Source organism: Botryllus schlosseri, chromosome 4, assembly GCF_051294905.1.
Source record: "Botryllus schlosseri isolate E-star chromosome 4, Bs_hap1, whole genome shotgun sequence".
NCBI classification, from domain to species: domain Eukaryota; kingdom Metazoa; phylum Chordata; class Ascidiacea; order Stolidobranchia; family Styelidae; genus Botryllus; species Botryllus schlosseri.
This window is the reverse complement of record NC_137239.1, coordinates 19849447-19867917: the sequence shown is the minus strand read 5'-3', so window position 1 is coordinate 19867917 and position 18471 is coordinate 19849447. Positions and strand designations below refer to the sequence as shown.

The following is an 18471-nucleotide window of genomic DNA, read 5'->3' as shown; positions in this document are numbered from 1 at the left end:
AGAGAGGATAAGAAATTGATAGAAATATATATGCAATTCCCGATCATATTGACAGATTCAATCATACCGATGGAAATTTTTCGCGCTTCGCACGAATTAAGCCGACTAACTAATGAGTCCAACAATTTGTGCTGAGAAGTAGCGGTGAAGAGGTATCGGGGGAGTTGGGTATGAGGGGTGCAGAAGTTTGCTTTATCGCCCTATGGAGGGGGGGGTCAAGACCAACGTATTGGGGGCTGACGAAGTGCTGTTATGGTCCTTTTGGAATCAAGTCGGAGAAATCACCTTTTTTGTTACTCAGCTCACCAAAATTTAGCTGGGAAAGTGAAATTTCGCGGTCGAGCCGAAAAGTTGACCTTTTTTCTTAGTCAACTCGCCGGTGATTTCAGTCTGTATGCCCATTCTTCGGTTCCCCATATTTGGGGGGCGATGATCGGCGTGGAGTTTGAAAAGGGGGCGATGAGCCAAAAAAGGTTGGGAACCACTGGTGTAGTCTGTAGGAGTCGACACCATGCGAGTGCGTTCAACGCTTCCATTTGAAGTATTTCATCAAATTCAGCTCCATCTTCCTCGTCTGAATTGATAGATTGTGAAGGCAGAGGCAGGCTATTGTCACAATTATATTCTGAGGTTCTTCCTTGAATATAGGCAATGCGCGAGATATTTTTTCAACACCCAAAGCACTGTGCTCTATGCCAGAAAGGGTAACATTATGTATGAAAACATAGCGACCCGCAATAAATGCAAGGGACATTAGTATCGGCCGAACTCATAAATTAACTTTGAATGAAACTACAATTTACCAATACCGATCTTGATCGAAAGCTATTTCGCAAATACAATTTTAAAGCTGGCAGGTCAACGGAACCACCAATAAATATAGCCGTCCAAGTCTGAAATCTGGAAATCGGCATTGTTCCGAATGATCGCTCGATAAAATTCCATTATCCTGGTCAATTATTCATTCGGACATCGTGTCTTAAGCGTATTCGGCCTGTGTTGATACTCGGACATCGTGTCTGGGGCGTGTTCGGTCCGTGTTGCCATTCGGACATGGTGTCTTGGGTGTGTTCGGCCTGTATTGATACTTGGACATCGTGTCTGGGGCGTGCTTGGACATCATGTCTGGGGTGTGTTCGGCCTGTGATGCCATTCGGACATGGTGTCTCGGGCGTGTTCGGCCTGTATTGATACCCGGACATCGTATCTGGGGCGTATTCGGACATCATGTCTGGGGTGTTATCGGCCTGTGTTGCCATTCGGACATGGTGTCTTGGGCGTGTTCGGCCTGTGTTGATACCCGATCATCGTATCTGGAGCGTGTTTGGACATCATGTCTGGGGTGTGTTCGGCCTGTGCTGCCAATCGGACATCGTGTCTGGGGCATGTTCGGCCATTCAAACATGGTGTCTCGGCTGTGTTCGGACATTGTGTCTGCGGCGACTTCGGACATCATGTCTGGGACGTGGTCGGCCTAATGCCATTCACACATAAATGTCTGGGGTGTGTTCGGCCTGTGCTGCCATTCGGACATGGTGTCTTGGGTGTGTTCGGCCGTGTTGATACCCGGACATCGTATCTGGCGCGTGTTCGGACATCATGTGTGGGATGTGTTCGGACTGGGTTAGCACTAGAAAGTCGTGCCTGGTACTGTAACTGACTTTATAGTGAATATAGCGACTATCCTTATTTCTGACATGACTATCCTCATTTCTGACATGACTATCCTCATTTCTGACATGAGACTATCCTTATTTCAAACATGACTATCCCTATATCAAACATGGCTATCCTTATTTCTAACATGACTATCCTTATTTCAAACACTAGACTGACCTTATTTCAAACACGACCAACCTTATTAACATCGTGTCTGGGGGGTGTTGGGACTGTGTTGCCAATAGCACATCGTGTCTGGGGCGTTCCGACACCATGTATGGGTTGTGTTCGGCCTGTGCTGCCAATCGGACATCGTGTCTGGGGCATGCTCGGCCATTCAAGCATGGTGTCTGGGTTGTTTTCGGATCTGAGTTGACACTCGGACATCGTGTCTGGGGTGTGTTCGGCCTGTGTTGCCATTCGGACATGGTGTCTTGGGCGTGTTCGGCCCGTGTTGATACCCGGACTTCGTATCTGGGGCGTATTCGGACATCATGTCTGGGGTGTTATCGGCCTGTGTTGCCATTCGGACATGGTGTCTTGGGCGTGTTCGGCCTGTGTTGATACCCGATCATCGTATCTGGAGCGTGTTTGGACATCATGTCTGGGGTGTGTTCGGCCTGTGCTGCCAATCGGACATCGTGTCTGGGGCATGTTCGGCCATTCAAACATGGTGTCTCGGCTGTGTTCGGACATTGTGTCTACGGCGACTTCGGACATCATGTCTGGGATGTGGTCGGCCTAATGCCATTCACACATTATGTCTGGGGTGTGTTCGGCCTGTGCTGCCATTCGGACATGGTGTCTTGGGTGTGTTCGGCCGTGTTGATACCCGGACAACGTATCTGGGGCGTGTTCGGACATCATGTCTGGGGGGGGGGGTGTTCGGCCTGTACTGCCATTCAAACATGGTGTCTCGGCTGTGTTCGGACATTGTGTCTGCGGCGACTTTGGACATCATGTCTGGGATGTGGTCGGCCTATGATGCCATTCACACATTATGTCTGGGGTGTGTTCGGCCTGTGCTGCCATTCGGACATGGTGTCTTTGGTGTGTTCGGCCGTGTTGATACCCGGACAACGTATCTGGGGCGTGTTCGGACATCATGTCTGGGGGGGGGGGGTGTTCGGCCTGTACTGCCATTCACACATGATGTCTAGGGCGTGTTCGGCCTGTGTTGATACCCGGACATCGTATCTGGGGCGTGTTTGGACATCATGTCTGTGGTGTGTTCGGCCTGTGCTGCCAATCGGACATCGTGTCTGGGGCATGTTCGGCCATTCAAGCATGGTGTCTGGGTTGTTTTCGGATCTGAGTTGACACTCGGACATCGTGTCTGGGGCGTGTTCGGTCCGTGTTGCCATTCGGACATGGTGTCTTTTGGGCGTGTTCGGCCCGTGTTGATACCCGGACATCGTATCTGGGGCGTGTTCAGACATCATGTCTGGGGTGTTTTCGGCCTGTGTTGCCATTCGGACATGGTGTCTTGGGCGTGTTCGGCCTGTGTTGATACCCGGACATCGTGTCTGGGGCGTGTTTGGACATCATGTCTGGGATGTGTTCGGACTGGGTTAGCAGCACTAGAAAGTCGTGCCTGGTACTGTAACTGACTTTATAGTGAATATAGCGACTATCCTTATTTCTGACATGACTATCCTCATTTCTGACATGACTATCCTCATTTCTGACATGAGACTCACCTCATTTCTAACATATTTGTCCTTATTTCAAACCAATCGAACCAACCTTCCTCCCTAAATGTGCAAATCAAACGTAAATACCGTGAGGTGGGGTTATGCAACTTAGGGAACAGTGGTAAGCCGAGAGTACACTTTAGTTGAGACTATCACCATTGCTTTATTGCGTAAGGGAATATTGTTATCGAGTCAAGAGGTCAAGTTATAATATCATGGCTATCTCCTATCAGCAGTAGGTATCACGTATCAGGCAACATATTCGTTAATGATATGATAACTTTACATTTCAATAGGTTTAGGATTTGTTTTTCTAAGTATCGTGCTGCAATTTCGCTGATTCCGAATTGATCTTCGCAAAATCAACTGAAACGATGAACGGAATAAGGCTATTATCAACACTATCGACGAAAAATTTAGGTTCTTTGCATCGGAATTCTTACCGGTAAGTGTGCATGGATGCATTATTGGATATTGAAATCTTTATAACAGCGTCAAACTTTATTTTGTCTCCTAGCTTGTCATCATGCAGTATCAGACTGCAGGCGTCCAACTCAAGATCTCAGAGCACAGCCTCTGCGACTACAGAGTCAGCTGATGTCAAATCAACAGAACCAGTAAGCTTTTCGCATTAAATGGATAACAGTTTGATAAATTCTGCAAGGCTAAGGTTTATTTAGTGTATAATTATTTGATTGAAATATATCAGAATTTCCCTTACTAGGTAGCCTTATACTTTGTTTTGATTTTGCAAAGTTCAAAAATTCAAATATGCCATCTGCTCGAAATGTAACCGAATTGCTTGCAACTTCAGACAAAAATTGTTTCCTGTAAAAGTAAGGAGATCACAAAAAGCTTTTATAAACTAAACATAATGATATAATGACTAACGTTGATTATCACAGAAAATTAAGTTAGCTGTGTAAACCTTCCATGAGATTACTGATCGATGGTTTTCCAAGTGACGCTTTTGTACACTGTAATTTTGTATTTTCATGGCATGCAAATTATCAAACACATGAGCTCGTCATGCGAACTTTTTGCAGAGTTGAGAAAATCCCAGATGCGATAGTTCTAATGCAGTGTTCAAATTCTAGATTCTAGATGGAAATCCTGCATGCAATCACTGACTTGGCCGATTTATGTTTATGATAATGATAACCTATAGGCTTGAAAATTCAACTAAACTTTACGACAGGAGTCTCAAATAGGCGGGCCACATGCGAACATTTTGTGCAGTCGAAAGCAAGCGCAACAACGATTTTATTCAAATATTTAAAAACGTGATTTTTTTTCGTACCAGGTGTGAGTTGCTGTACAGTAGATCATATTTTCACGATGGGTGTGGTATGTCATTCTGCAAGGTCCCGTGAAATAAGGCATACTTGCCTACTTGGTGAAACACTTACGGCGTGATCGAAAACTACGAAATTGGCCAATGAGTAAATTTATGTTTGAGCCCCCTTTTATGATATGCTTTATGATACGAGTACAGTAGAATTGCCGATTATACCAATAGCGTTACCCGCCTCAGCCTGGAAAATTTCTCTGACTGTGATTGCTGGATTGGCGTATGTATTGAGCCCGCTAAATGGGATGAGCAACCAGACCACTGTATTGTATACCGGCTTTTGATGTTTGCCTGGTATGCTTTGTTTCATTCATCAGCGTCAACTGTATCAATTTTTCAGAGCTCCAAATCATTTGTGATGAACATATTTAAAGGCGATCTGGTTCCCGATCAGATTGTGCCTTTTCCCAAGTGTGAGTTTTTACCTTTGCATCTTCAATGACTTTGAGAATGAATTCATAAAATTGAACCAAATTCAGGTTTGTCTGCTGAACAGGAAGAATTTGTCAGAGCACTTATCGACCCTATGACAAAATTTATGACCGTGAGTATGTAGTCATTGTTTTTTAGTTATTTTATACTTTAATCATATGAATCCAAACTTTTACGTTATGAACGTAAATATTTAATTTACCCATCCATTCGAGTGGGACATTGAAAAACTTGCTTACCTACCCATTCATGTATATATACTGTTGATTTATTTTGTTATTTGTTACTGTAGGAAGTGAATAATCCAGCCAAAAATGACGAACTGGAAAAGGTGGAAGATTCCACCTGGGAAGGATTGAAGGAAATGGGAATGCTGGGTTTGCAGGTGAAAATTAAACCAGGACTGTGGCACACTCGGCCTGATATTCCCCGCTGCCATTACGTTATTTGGTATAAGTCACATCAATCTGGAGAAGTTGATGTAGCGTAGGCCTATTGTCAAGAATAACTGCAGGAAAATAAAATTCAGTAGTTTAGGACCAAGCAAATGTCTTAGGGATTTCACTTCTAGACTTCAATTCATTCCGCTTCTATTTAAATCCATTCAAGGCTGTACACTTGTGATGAGTCTTTGAGCACATTTTGATAAGTTTGAAACATTAATCAGTAGGTTGGTCAGTGGTCACTCACAGGCACGGTATTTCCACCTTCCACTATTACTGAGATGTGGTAATTGCTCACAGAAATTTGCCAAATTAAAATCCAGAACATTTGATTTCAAACCTTAACTGTCCACTAGTGTTACAGCTTTTTAGTAATCATGATTATTATCAGCAACACAAGTGATTCTTCCAACCACCTCTGAGGATGAGCCAATGCTTAATCTTCATTTTCATTAGTCATGCCGGGTTCACCCATGTAAACTACTATGTGTTTGTTGTGTACATAGTAACGTATGCTGGCCACATATTTGCAACTCCTTGAACATGATAACTGCTGAGTAAAGCCGGCTAACTTGGGTACATTCCTGCTTTGTAATGACGCACTGTATTTGTCACATGACCTGGCCTTGACGATTTTACAGTAATTTTACTGGAACAGATCAATGTATTTGTACGTTAATGTGCTCGGTGTAATGTCGCGCTTTACAGTAATCAATCTGCATTGTGTAATTTTACTGGAACATACAAGCATATTTGTACTCTCAAGCGGTGTTCACTACTGGTCCGAGAAAAGTTCCGGTGTACTTCTGCAAGGTTCAGAATGGCAACAGTCAGGATCACTGTTGGTACTTTCATAAAATCAACGTAATCTCTTTAATCGAAACATGTATGTTACAGTTACTGCCTTACTCGTGCCCGGTAGGCGTCATTTAGTGACCTTTAGTGTACCATCATCACTGCCTCCATTGAAATAGTAAATTTATTATAACTCAAAGACTTTTCAGGGGCCTTTGTAAAAAGAGTTTCCGGTAGCCCTGGGCACAAGGATTCGAGCACTCAAATCTGAATCGAGTAATGTTTTTAATGGTTCGAGTCGAGTAGTAAAAGACGATTTTTCGAGTAGCGGTACTGAAATTATACTCTCCCTGCCACTGAAAGTTAATTTATGAACGAGAATTATAGCTACGATACTATTTTCCACTATTGAAACCTTGACCTGCCGTATGGCAACATACGAAACATTGTACAAAGCTACGAACGTTACTGGAAACAACACAGTTCCGGAGTCACAATCACCCCACAACATGTGCAAGTGCAATGGAATCGGTAGGGTCGAGAAAATACCAAAGTATCTTTAATTTGATGGATAACAGGCTTTATATTCTTTGCGGTGGCATGAAAAGTATATCTTTGTACTTTGACATATTACATTCTTATTTTCTTAGTTATCGGCACGTCAAAGGGATTCAAACAGATTCAAAAGTAAAACCAATATGACACAGTATCCGTATAGTAGTCAAAATCACTGGCCGTTAAATACACATTATAACGATTCACCAGAAAAGTCTTTAAGTTATAATAAATGTAATATGTGGACGGAGAACGGACGTGATCTTCAAGTTCCATACCAAGAACCAGTTATTTGTAGCTCGCTATGGGCTGCAGCGAATTTTCAATGTCGAACATTGTTGTTTTTAATAGCCAGTCCACGATACGAAAACCCTGGTTTAAGAAGCTCATTCTAATGGCGCAATTTGCAGTAATCAATTGACCTTATGCTATTTTTCTGAAACCGATCTGTATATGTGTACTCTTAGGTACCAGAAGAACACGGCGGACTTGGTTTGTCCAACACACAGTACGCGCGTGTCGTAGAAGTTGCGGGCGCACACGATCTTGGTATGTTGGTAGAGGGGAACTGTGAATTACCGGGACTACTCGCTCATGTCCGCCCTTGTTTGCAGGGCTCGGAATCGCGCTCGGGGCACATCAGTCCATCGGGTTCAAAGGTATTCTTCTCCGCGGTAACAAAGCCCAAAAGGAAAAGTATCTTCCGGACTTGGCTTGCGGAAAGAAGATTGCCGCGTACTGCCTCACGGAACCGAGCAGGTTGGGTCCGTGGTAGCTTTTATCTCTGTCCGCTTTATTGGTAGGGAGGAATATTTTTGTGGGTTGCAAAGGTGCTGACACCTTTTTTTTAGTAACCAGAGCTTCTTAACTCCTAGCAAATTTAGAAGTGGGCCGTGGAACATTTTCAGATCATAAATTGAAGAGCTTCTTGGAGGCACAGAACTTCAATATACAATTGAATAGTATATTCATATTAAAATGAAGTCGAATATTTTCGGCTGACACTCGTCTGGGGTAATCGTCCGCAACAAGTAGAGAATAGAAATGAATGCTACCTTCTGCTTTATACAAAGTGTAAAAGTGATATGCCACGGCTCGTATAGATACAAAGTATGTACAAAAACGCTTTTTCATGCTAATCTAATTTTTCGAATGTCCCTAATTTTGGGTCAATGTCGATGGCAAGTTGGCAACCCTGTTTATACTACTTCCATTTGATATGGATCTCACGACAGCTCAGGTCTAGGTTTACTTTTACTCGGGGCCGAAACAGCACTTCGTCAGCCCCCCCCCCCTAAAAAAAACGTTGGTCTTGCCCCCTAGGGTGTTGAACCAAACTTCTTGACCTCGTTAGAGGCGTCAACCAATAATATAAAAGGTCACACTAACTTTAGACAAAATCATTTTTGAGCGTATGGAGCAAAAAGTCCAGTAACAATGCTTGTAGTCTTGGTCCTGGCCGAAGAAAACTTATTTGCGATGTTGGAATCGGGGAATATTGCTTTGAACTATTGCAATGTGCAATCGTTGGTGAGGGATTATTGCTGGTGTTTGACAGTATGGAATGCCCAGGTACAGGTACCCTCAGCAGCAGCTGCCTTGTGGTCTGTGGTGCTGATCGACTTGTGGAAAAATTATTCATCGACTGGCTCAAATTAATCATCATGACACACTTCTCGTGTTTTGGGGTATCAATGTGAGTTGAAATAGCGGTCTTTTCTATGGCCTCCAGGTTAATGTCACAATTGCAGATATTGCAATGTGCGAAACACTCGCCCTTCAAGCTTCGTTAGAAACTTTCGAATTCTCTCTCGTAATCGTCACGAAGAACGTTTTTACGCCTGTACATTTAAACTAATCAGATTTAGCCTTATTTGTAGCTAAAACTATACGCGTAAGTGCAATATAATTTAGAAAAATTTATAAATGATTTATAGCTTTACTACTTTTTAACCAATCTGTCGACCGCACTGCGCCTTTTTTCACTACGCAATAAATGCTGCCTTCCCCACGGCTTGAGCTTATTCTGCTGTGGACCTAACAGCAGGAACCTGGTACCGCTGTTTACTGCTAAACTGACGTCCGTTGCGGTAGCTTGGTACAGACGAAACTGCTGTGCCACCACTCACTGACCTAGCTATCTCACCACTGTAGTGCATGTAAGCTGAACCTATTCTGAAAGAGTAGGAACACTTTGCTACCGACCAGCTAGATACTTGGATGTGGCACCGTCACTCTTTGTACTTTTCAGTTTTTATTCTTCATCGAATGCAATTGTCCTTTTGTATGCATGATGTACGACACTGTTTTCAGCGGATCGGACGCGGCCTCCATACAGACCCGCGCCGTCAAAAGCGATTGCGGAAAGTACTACACGATGAACGGCGGCAAAATCTGGATTAGCAATGGCGGGATCGCGGATCTCTTCACGGTGTTTGCGAAAACCCCAATGAAATCGGCAGACGGGACTGTCAAAGACAAGATATCCGCGTTCATCGTGGAAAGATCTTTTGGCGGCGTAACGAGGTACGTCGCTTGCCAAAGCTAAGGCGCGATAACTTGGGTTGGGCATAGCAATTCGAGTGTCAATTTTGATGATTTCAGTCGAGTAGTGAGTGAGTCTATATTTTGAGTAAGGGACTGTTACGTCTCTTGCCACTATTGGACAAATGGGCCTTCATGATCAATTTCAGAGACAAAACGGACTGTAACACTGCCAAATTCTAGCTTAAATTCAGCGATGTCTCAACTGAAAGGGAATTTTTATTGTGTTGGCATCCCGTCTTTGAGCATTTGGCGTTTCTAGAAGTAGTAGCAGTACAGTCTTTATATCATGGGAAAACAGTGAGAATAGTGCATCCGTATTACGGTTAGTCACGACTACGCTTGAAGTGATGGCTGCAAAGTTGTTTGGTGAGTACCAATTTATTTGTGTAAACAACGAGTGGCGATAGACCCAGAGTTTTGTGCACTTTCTCAACTCGTCAAGTGATACTTCCCGGATGTTGTTTTGTTGTTAGTTATGGAGAAAAAGCACAGTTCCGATAATCGCCTAACACAATATTCTTAACAGCGGCCCACCCGAGAAAAAAATGGGTATCAAAGCGTCCAACACTGCCGAAGTGCATTTCGACGACGTCAGAGTGCCGGCTGAATGCTTGCTCGGCGAAGAAGGGGAAGGATTCAAGGTCGGTGTGATGGTCGCCTAGGCCTTGAATCTTATGGTGCAACGAGCTCTGTAGACATTTCAAGTGGGTCTTAAGACACGAATTGAATTTCCAATATAGATTTATATGTTCGGGTGGTGAAGAATATAAGGTGTCTCTCTGTGTAAAATCCTCATACCTCAGTTGGTACCGGTAGATTAAAAGTGTCGAGATATTTTACTCAAAAGGCATAGAGATTTAAACTTCGATCGAGATTTTAAACTTGAGCAGTACAGCTTACAGTGCCCTCATGGCACCGATCCAAACGCACCAAACAGGGATAAATTTACCTTCACGTGAACACTATTGATGTTGATCTATCGAAGCAGCATTTTCTCCTTGAGAAACTACAACAATAAAAGCCGAATATTCTGGAGACGACCGTTTGAGTCGATAGTTCAAATTACTTGAGTATTTCAAAATGTAGAAGTACACTGTCAATGACCACCATTGGTTGGAGCAAGGCTTTCAATTATGCGAACATTTTTGAAATGTATATTTCAGTAAAATTTAATTGTGCGCTATCCGAAATCGCCCCTTAAATCCGCATTGGTAGTTTTTGAAGGAACGAACAATTTGTGTGTAATCTATTTTGGCCCGTCTCGAATCTCTGAATGGAAGTTGGAGTCATAAATACTTGGAATGACTGCAGTGGTGTTCACTTTTAAAATGAATAGTTTGCTCTTGATTAGAGCCGGTCTGATGTAACGGGTCGATTTATGTCTCCGTAGAAGTAAGCGGTATTGGCTGACTCATGTCGGTATCTATAATACTGCTGTCAAAAGATGTCATCACTGCTAAGATTCTGAGAGGGTCTTCAGTATAGTATTATTGATTATTGATGAATCATGGGAGTACACCCCTTAGAGAAAATGCCAAAAAGTTGTGTTTCTTGAGCTGCAATATAGTCCCGTGGGATCGGGAATGCCAGTTTCTTAGTTTCTTGCTCGCTCAGACTAGGATTGTAAATGAATACAGTTAATGTGGGAGGATTTTTAGAACTACTGGCACCAAGTGGAAGCTTTGGTTGAAGCATGTCACATTTTGAAATTGGCAAATATGTTTATTATCAGTATTCATTATCGTCTCAGAATTCTGATAGCGGTCGGACTCTACCGTTGACGACATCCACAAATCATTGGTTTGCTTGGTCAGTAACGAAGTACTACTTTTACAGAGTGCTTAATTAGGCGTTGCCTGCTCCTACTATGTATTCAAGTGGTTGTATTTCCAATTCCACTAGTGTGACTGCGTGAGATAGCTCTCGCATCATGTTAACGAATATAATATTTTTGAAGATAGTACCGTTTGTGCTGCCATCAGTCGTTTCGCATTAGTCGCGAAGATACATCTTGTAATTTCGAAAGTAGACACCGCCGATCAACTGCAAAAAGTGTCCGAGACCTCGGCCTATCATAATTTTTAAACTGCTTGCCCGAGTACATTTCAGACCCGTCATTTTCCACTTCCGCTTGAATTAGTTTTGACATGTCTTGTGCGTCTTTTACTATTAATTGAGTAGAAATTTTCGCCGTTAATTCTACTCCAGTACCAATACCGTTTACTTTGACTGCCTTTGACCGTTTGTCGCTTGCGTCCAGATTGCGATGCACATTCTCAACAACGGAAGATTCGGAATGGGCGCCGCCTTATCTGGCACCATGAAAGTCATGATAGAAACTGCCGTGAGTACGAAAAGTTTAGCGAAAAATAGGGACATAAGATCAATGCGTTTTCGACAGTCGGCCCACGCCGCGGGCAGAACCCAGTTTGGAGAGAAGATCGCATCGTTCGGCACGATACAGGAGAAGCTGGCGCGAATGTCCCTGCTGCAGTACGTTACAGAAAGCATGGCGTACGTCGTGTGCGCCAATATGGACGCCGGTTTCGAAGATTTTCAGCTGGAGGCCGCGATTTCTAAAGTTTTTGCGTCGGTGGGTTGATATCGACTTGTGTGTCATGCCCGTTTCAGTACGTACAGTGTGAACGAAGTGGTTTTGTAGACGGTATGGTACGGATAGGTACTTGTGTAATGCTCTCGGATAGCATGAGCAATGAGCATGAACTGCACCTTGCTTTTACAGTGTCTGCTTGATTTTTAAAAGTTTTATTAGCGCCTTTGCGACCCAAGCCTCACACATTAAAGGATATGCATTTCTGACGTTAGTATGCTACCCTTTTATGAGCGTGTGTGAAATAAAGAAAGTGCAGACAAGCAGTTGTACGCTATGCAGTTCTATGAAAAGCGATTCATTAATACAGAGAGGTTGATGTCACTGAAATTTCTTCGTCATAGTCATTTTAATGCCAGACTCTTTACTATACTATAGGTTTTCAACCTATTTGTAGTCACGAGCTTATTGCAGGATATTTTCAAACTCGCGGACCCCCTTATCATTGAAATATCTAATTTACAAAACCGAGCACTACACAACATTGTGCGCCCTTAGCATGCTAAATTCAAGTACATGCTGCTCGCATGGACTGAACTGATTTTCATGAATTTAGGTTTTGTCGCACAATATCCATCAACTCTACATTAATTCTATGACCTTCTTACCGAATCTCTATTTCTATCTGTCCGAACTTATTCACCAAACTGCAATGCCGTAGGAATCCGCGTGGCATGTCACTGACGAATGCATCCAAATTCTCGGCGGAATGGGGTACATGAAAGACGCTGGCATCGAACGCTTTCTGAGAGATTTGAGGATTTTCCGAATATTCGAAGGGACGAACGACATCTTGAGGCTTTTCGTGGCCCTCACGGGTAAGAACGCGCCATGTTACCCTGTCAGTTTCCTCAGCAGATAATTGTCATTAAGCGGTAACGCAGTGCCGGGGTTGTAACCAAGTCACAAGTCAATCTCACTTATAGTTTTGACTCGAGTGAAGTCGAGTCATTTCCAATTCACCACCGAGTCAAGTTCGAGTCTAAGTCATTCTGTTCACTGTTCAGTGTTGAGTTCAATCCGGTTCAACCCACTTTTTCAACTCTGCTCGGGTGACGTAGTATAGCTCACATTCATAATATCGTGATTTTTCTCAGTCCTTGCAGTTTCTCACCCTATTTTCCAAGTATCAGTACCGTTAGACGAAATACCAATAGTGCGGTAACTACTATTCTTCGAAGTTACGATGAAATGTCTGTCTTGACCGTCCTAGTCTCGAGTTATGCACAATGACTCGGGTATAAGTCGAGTCAATACATAAATTGACTCGAGACGAGTCACCTAGTCATTACAACCCTGGCAGAAGTTTACAGTATTGCTCATGCTTCTACTCGTTAACAATGCTGGCTACCATGACTCCCTCTCCGATTCAGGTATTCAATACGCGTCCAAGGCGCTGCAGCCTTTGATGAAAGCCGCAAAGTCACCGTTCTCCAACCCATCCGCACTCGTCTCGTTTGGCGCCAACTACGTGACGAGACGAACAAAGAGGTATGCCCCATCTAATTCAGCTGCAGGGTAAGATCAGGTACATTTGTGGTTTTGATTGCAGGTGCCTGGGCGCAGGCGGAGTGTCGATGCCGTCTGAGATTCACAGCGACTTGGCAGGGTCTGCCAAACTTCTGTCGAAGGCTATTTTTGATTTTGGCGTGACGTCGGAAGATCTCATGATGAAATACGGCAAGAAGATTGTCGGTAAGTGAACAAGTACTAGTGTGCCCTTGAGATTACCGAACCACTATCTGACGTTTACCTAGTAGACTTGTACAAACTACTGCATCTCCAAAATCCGCTACTAGAACTAGAACTACTCACTTACGAATCCACAACTAGAACTAAAACAATAACTCCTAACTTTTCAAGAACCGCAACTAGAACTAGAACTACTCACTTTCGAATCCACAGCTAGAACAATAACTCCTAACTTTTCAACCCGTGGTCCACTAAATTAATATATGGCATAGGCCCATTAACTTTAAATGAAAAACCCCAGGTTTCAACAGCACTGTAAATTAATCAAATGGAAATTCACTAAAAAGCTGCCGCTGTATTTTGTCCATAAGATTTTACGTTCTGGTTGTCGCTGATGAAAGTGAGCGGTTTGTGAGCTGTAACATCAAGTGTGTTGCACGTTGCAGACTTTATGTTCAATAGGGAATGAAAATGCTGACTAACAAGCACATTGTAGTGAAAGGCACTGAGTTAAATAAAATAAATTTGACTGATTTGTGAATATGATGACGACACTTTGACTCTTCATGTGTTCACAATATCATAATTTGCAAGCTCTATAGCCCTGTAGACTGTTCCAAGTTGTTTTGACTCCTTATCTTTTGATTGTTGTACAGCAGGGGTTTCCAAACTAGGGGTCGCGACCCCAATGGCGTCGTTTACTTATTCTCTGTGGTTGCGGAGACGATAATTATATACTAATGCGCAATGACTATTGCAAGACTGTTAATTAAGCGGGCGCTATTGGTGGCTCATTCCTGAATATCTTAGTTAATTTTTCAAATTTGAAGAATAAACGACCTCTGATGAATGCGAACCTCCCAAACAAGGTATCTGATCAGTAGGGCAATTTTTTTTTGACATGTCAAAAAAAGTCAAAATTAGGTCAAAATTGTAGCGTTAGGTCAAAATTTGTCAAAATTGTTTACAAAGTCAAACATTTTTTGACCTCTGCATTTCGTTTGTATCGTAGATTTTGCGCTGTCGGTGAACTTATCATTTGATATTTTACAGCTTGTAGCCTACTTTATAGGCCTACCGTTGTTAACGGACCATTGTCTGCTCATTGTGAATCATAAATGGTCAAATGAAACAAATTGTGACATGGTTTTATGGTCAACGTACCGCAATATCCTAGCTGAAGCAAGACTGCTTGGACATTGCATGGTTCTTATATCAAGAAGCGCAAGCTGAAAAATTGTGATATAGACAACATCGTCAGAATGAAGCAACACGGTTTGTCACCAGCAGTGTGCACACAACTTGAGTGTTGTCATCCAACAAATGCTGCTGTTGAACGTTCTTTCTCCGTTCTTGGCAAGCTACGTAGTAAGGACAGACACTTTCTACTCGAGAATGTAGGAAAGGATCTTTCGTTGTACTACAAGAAATTTTAATTATTTCCACCAGAATACGTAATGTAACTAATGGAATTCTTCATAGGGCCAGATTTCGTTAAAATACTAGTTTTTCATGTAAAAATCTGTAAGTTTTTGAGCCAAAAACGTTTTTTCAGGCCAATCTACTTTGTAAGGACAGACAGTTCCAACCAGAAATGAAGATAAGTGGTACAATTTTAACATTATATGCGAAAACACCTAATTTGCATACGTGAGGTCAAAATTTGGTCAAATTTCAGTTTTTTTAGGTCAAAAAAGGTCAAAATTTAGATTTTTTAGGTCAAAATCTTCCGTTTTTTAGGTCAAAAAAAAATTGCCCTACTGATCAGTCGAAGCGGCATTTTAAAGCGTCATCTACTATATAACCTAAGGATGGTGTCTGGATATTAGTATGAAGATTGAAGATTTCAGCGCACATAGTCGCCATCTTTCCCACATATATGCCGTGACTAGGTTCTGACCACTGACCAGTATTTAGTAATCAGCACTCCAAATTGGGAGGTGGGGTCGCTGAACATTTTCAAATCACCATTTTGGGTCGCGACCATGAAGAGTTTGGGAAAACCCTGTTATACAGTCTTGCTGTGTTTTGAATTGATGAAATTGAGTAATAAACTGTACTAAAGCGGGTACCGTAATAGATTACACTCACAGGTCCTTACTACAGACATGAATTTAACCATGAATACGTTAATGTAACAGGACATGGCAGCATCGGGAAATGGTGAAACGTTGGCGGTGTTGATTCTTGAATGAATTGGCATCCTGATTTTCGCCACGCCGTGCAGTCATATTCATTAAATTAGTAGTCTAAATTTAGTCTGAGTTTGTCTATAAACGGCGGATAGAAATTTGAGGCGTGAGTGCCCTGAAGCTAAACTACGGTTCTTGATTTAGATCAACAGTTCCTGCTGAACCGAGTGAGCAATTCGACTATCGATATTTTCGGGATGATGGCCGTCTTATCGCGGGCGTCCAAATCCTTGAGTGAGGTTGGTGTTGTTGCTTTTGTGCTTACTGTAGCATTGTTATGCTGTATTTCAGTAGTAGTGGAAGTAGTCTGGAAACATAACTACTGAGTTAGTACTGCAAGCAGGCAGAACCTACTTGGCACTCCCAAGTAGAAATGCTTTGTTACTGATTGCCACTGCGTGTAATGCACGAGTACGAGTATACCTCAGCATGCTGACAGATCTGGCAAGCATTGTCGCTGATACCGGCAGGCGCCTTTAGCCTGCTGCGGCTTGGGCCACCACCACCCTGTCTATATTGGCTCTGGGTCCGGCTACAAGTACTGAATTTGTTTCACGATAGGATGCACCCCGGATTTAAAACCATGCGTTTGTAACTAAGTATATCCACGTTCCGTGAGTATTCAAATAGGTTTTGTTTACTATCACTTATCACTCGCGTGATCATGTTTCCAGACTGCTTCCACTTATACTTGATAGTTTTGATGCAAACTTGCATGCTTTTGCGCAGTAGGCTTAGTTTTTGGCTGGCATCACTTTCGTGAGCGAAATTGTAATACTAACTGGGCAAAATGGCCCTTATATCATGGAGACTACATGATATGCACTGGCATCGGTTTTTTTGTGTTTGAAAGAAGCACACCTCGAATTTAGTACTACTTATTATTCATTTAATACTTGAAGTAGTTTCAGCTACGGATAATGTCTGTCCGAGAATTCGTCCTCTTTATAGCCTTCATAGTTAGGCGACTGTGCAAAGACAACTAAGGAAACTGGATTTTTACAGAATTGAAGGAAATTTCGCAAAAAAAAAAAGATCAACTTAGACCGATTATTATACTTAGGAGGGGGTCTGTCGGGAGCCGAGTCGGAGAAATGAGCTTTTTTTTAGTGAACCCTAATAACATGAGCAGTCGAAATTACCAAATTACCCATTTTATCGTTCACTATTATAACTTTTGTAACTTGTAAAAAGTGTTCTCGTTTTCTGATCCCCAAAAAATATGGTAATTTTAGCATGGCTAGGAAATCTGTTGGTAAATGAGTAGAAATTTACGGCAAGGCACTATGTTTACGGCAAGGCTCACTATGACCAGTGAAATGACCATCTCTGTTTAAATATCTTCTGCATGGGCTCTATTATAAGCGCTACAATCTTCTTCCAGGGCTCCGAGTCATCGCTGCACGAAGTGAAGATGTGTGACATCTGGTGCCAAGAAGCCTCCGCAAGAGTGGCACAAAACCTCTCGAGCGTTAACGATAAAAGCGCGATCAAGCGGTTCAAGGACATGGAGTCGCTTGCAAATAACATTGTCGAGTCGGGGAGCATTTTGCAAGGACATCCACTCGGATTCTGAGACCCTATCAAGCCGGTTTAGATCTTTTTATTATTGTAACATGTTCTATCGCTGAACTGCCCAACGGTATAGCACACGTGAAATTATATTAGTGTTTTCTCAATATTCATCAGCGTTTTGACGCCACAGTTTTTCAGATAGGTCGACTACGACGGGAAGTCTCGACTGCGTGTGGTTGATATGTTGGGCGCAGTCCTGTCAACAATGTTCTTGTCTCATGTAAATGTTTGTGTCTCATTATGGGTTGAACCTAGCTAGCATCAGATATTATGGCCTCGTTGAATGGTAATATGTAGTACGTTACTCCATTGCCGTGTGACCTGGTGTGAGTAAATCCTTGGTTTCAGCCAACAATTGAGACATATTTATTAACATACACATTCGTTCGATGTGACACCTCTTATGCCCTGAGATACAAACTCATTGTATGGAATGACCCGATTAGTTGTTCAAAGTTCATGTTGGTTAAATAGTGTTGGTCCGAGTATGGCTCAGCATCTACGACATGTAGTTTGTTATTTTGGGTTGGACAGCAGTTGTTGCCGGACCTGTGTGTGTGTAACATCGATATTTTTTGGGTAGGTCCACAGAATTCCTTTCAATCACAAGAGCACAAAGCAACAAAACTGTAGATCAGTGATTAACTTGTAATTTTATGATCTTCTTTTATGTTTATGTCTGTTATGCACTATTCTCGTCTCTAGGCTGGTAATTTAAGTACTAATTTTTGCTATAAAAAGTATATGTTAACAGAACTGTCACCTACTCAATATACGGAGGATTTTTCGCAGCAGCGTCAGATTTGAGTTGTACTTCGGTAACTGTCGTGACATTAGCTGACAGTGAGATAACAACACTGGTCAACACGTATTTTTAGGCAGACAAAGTAAGAGTGGTTTTTGGGGTTCTGAAGTTCGCTGATTC

At 42.5% G+C, this 18471-nt stretch overlaps 1 protein-coding gene across 1 annotated transcript; it reads left to right on the top strand.

The window, feature by feature from the left end:
- The first annotated feature begins 3619 nt into the window (after positions 1 to 3619).
- LOC145437300 (very long-chain specific acyl-CoA dehydrogenase, mitochondrial-like) lies at positions 3620 to 18346 on the top strand. The gene is made up of 16 exons (XM_080314496.1): positions 3620 to 3798; positions 3871 to 3970; positions 5045 to 5117; positions 5184 to 5248; positions 5429 to 5521; positions 7397 to 7478; positions 7544 to 7688; positions 9243 to 9455; positions 10003 to 10117; positions 11737 to 11820; positions 11878 to 12069; positions 12749 to 12905; positions 13461 to 13578; positions 13640 to 13782; positions 16116 to 16210; positions 17356 to 18346. The coding sequence occupies exons 1-16, from the start codon at positions 3728 to 3730 to the stop codon at positions 17545 to 17547; spliced, it is 1938 nt and encodes a 645-aa protein (XP_080170622.1). The 5' UTR covers positions 3620 to 3727; the 3' UTR covers positions 17548 to 18346.
- The last annotated feature ends 125 nt before the right edge of the window (positions 18347 to 18471 follow it).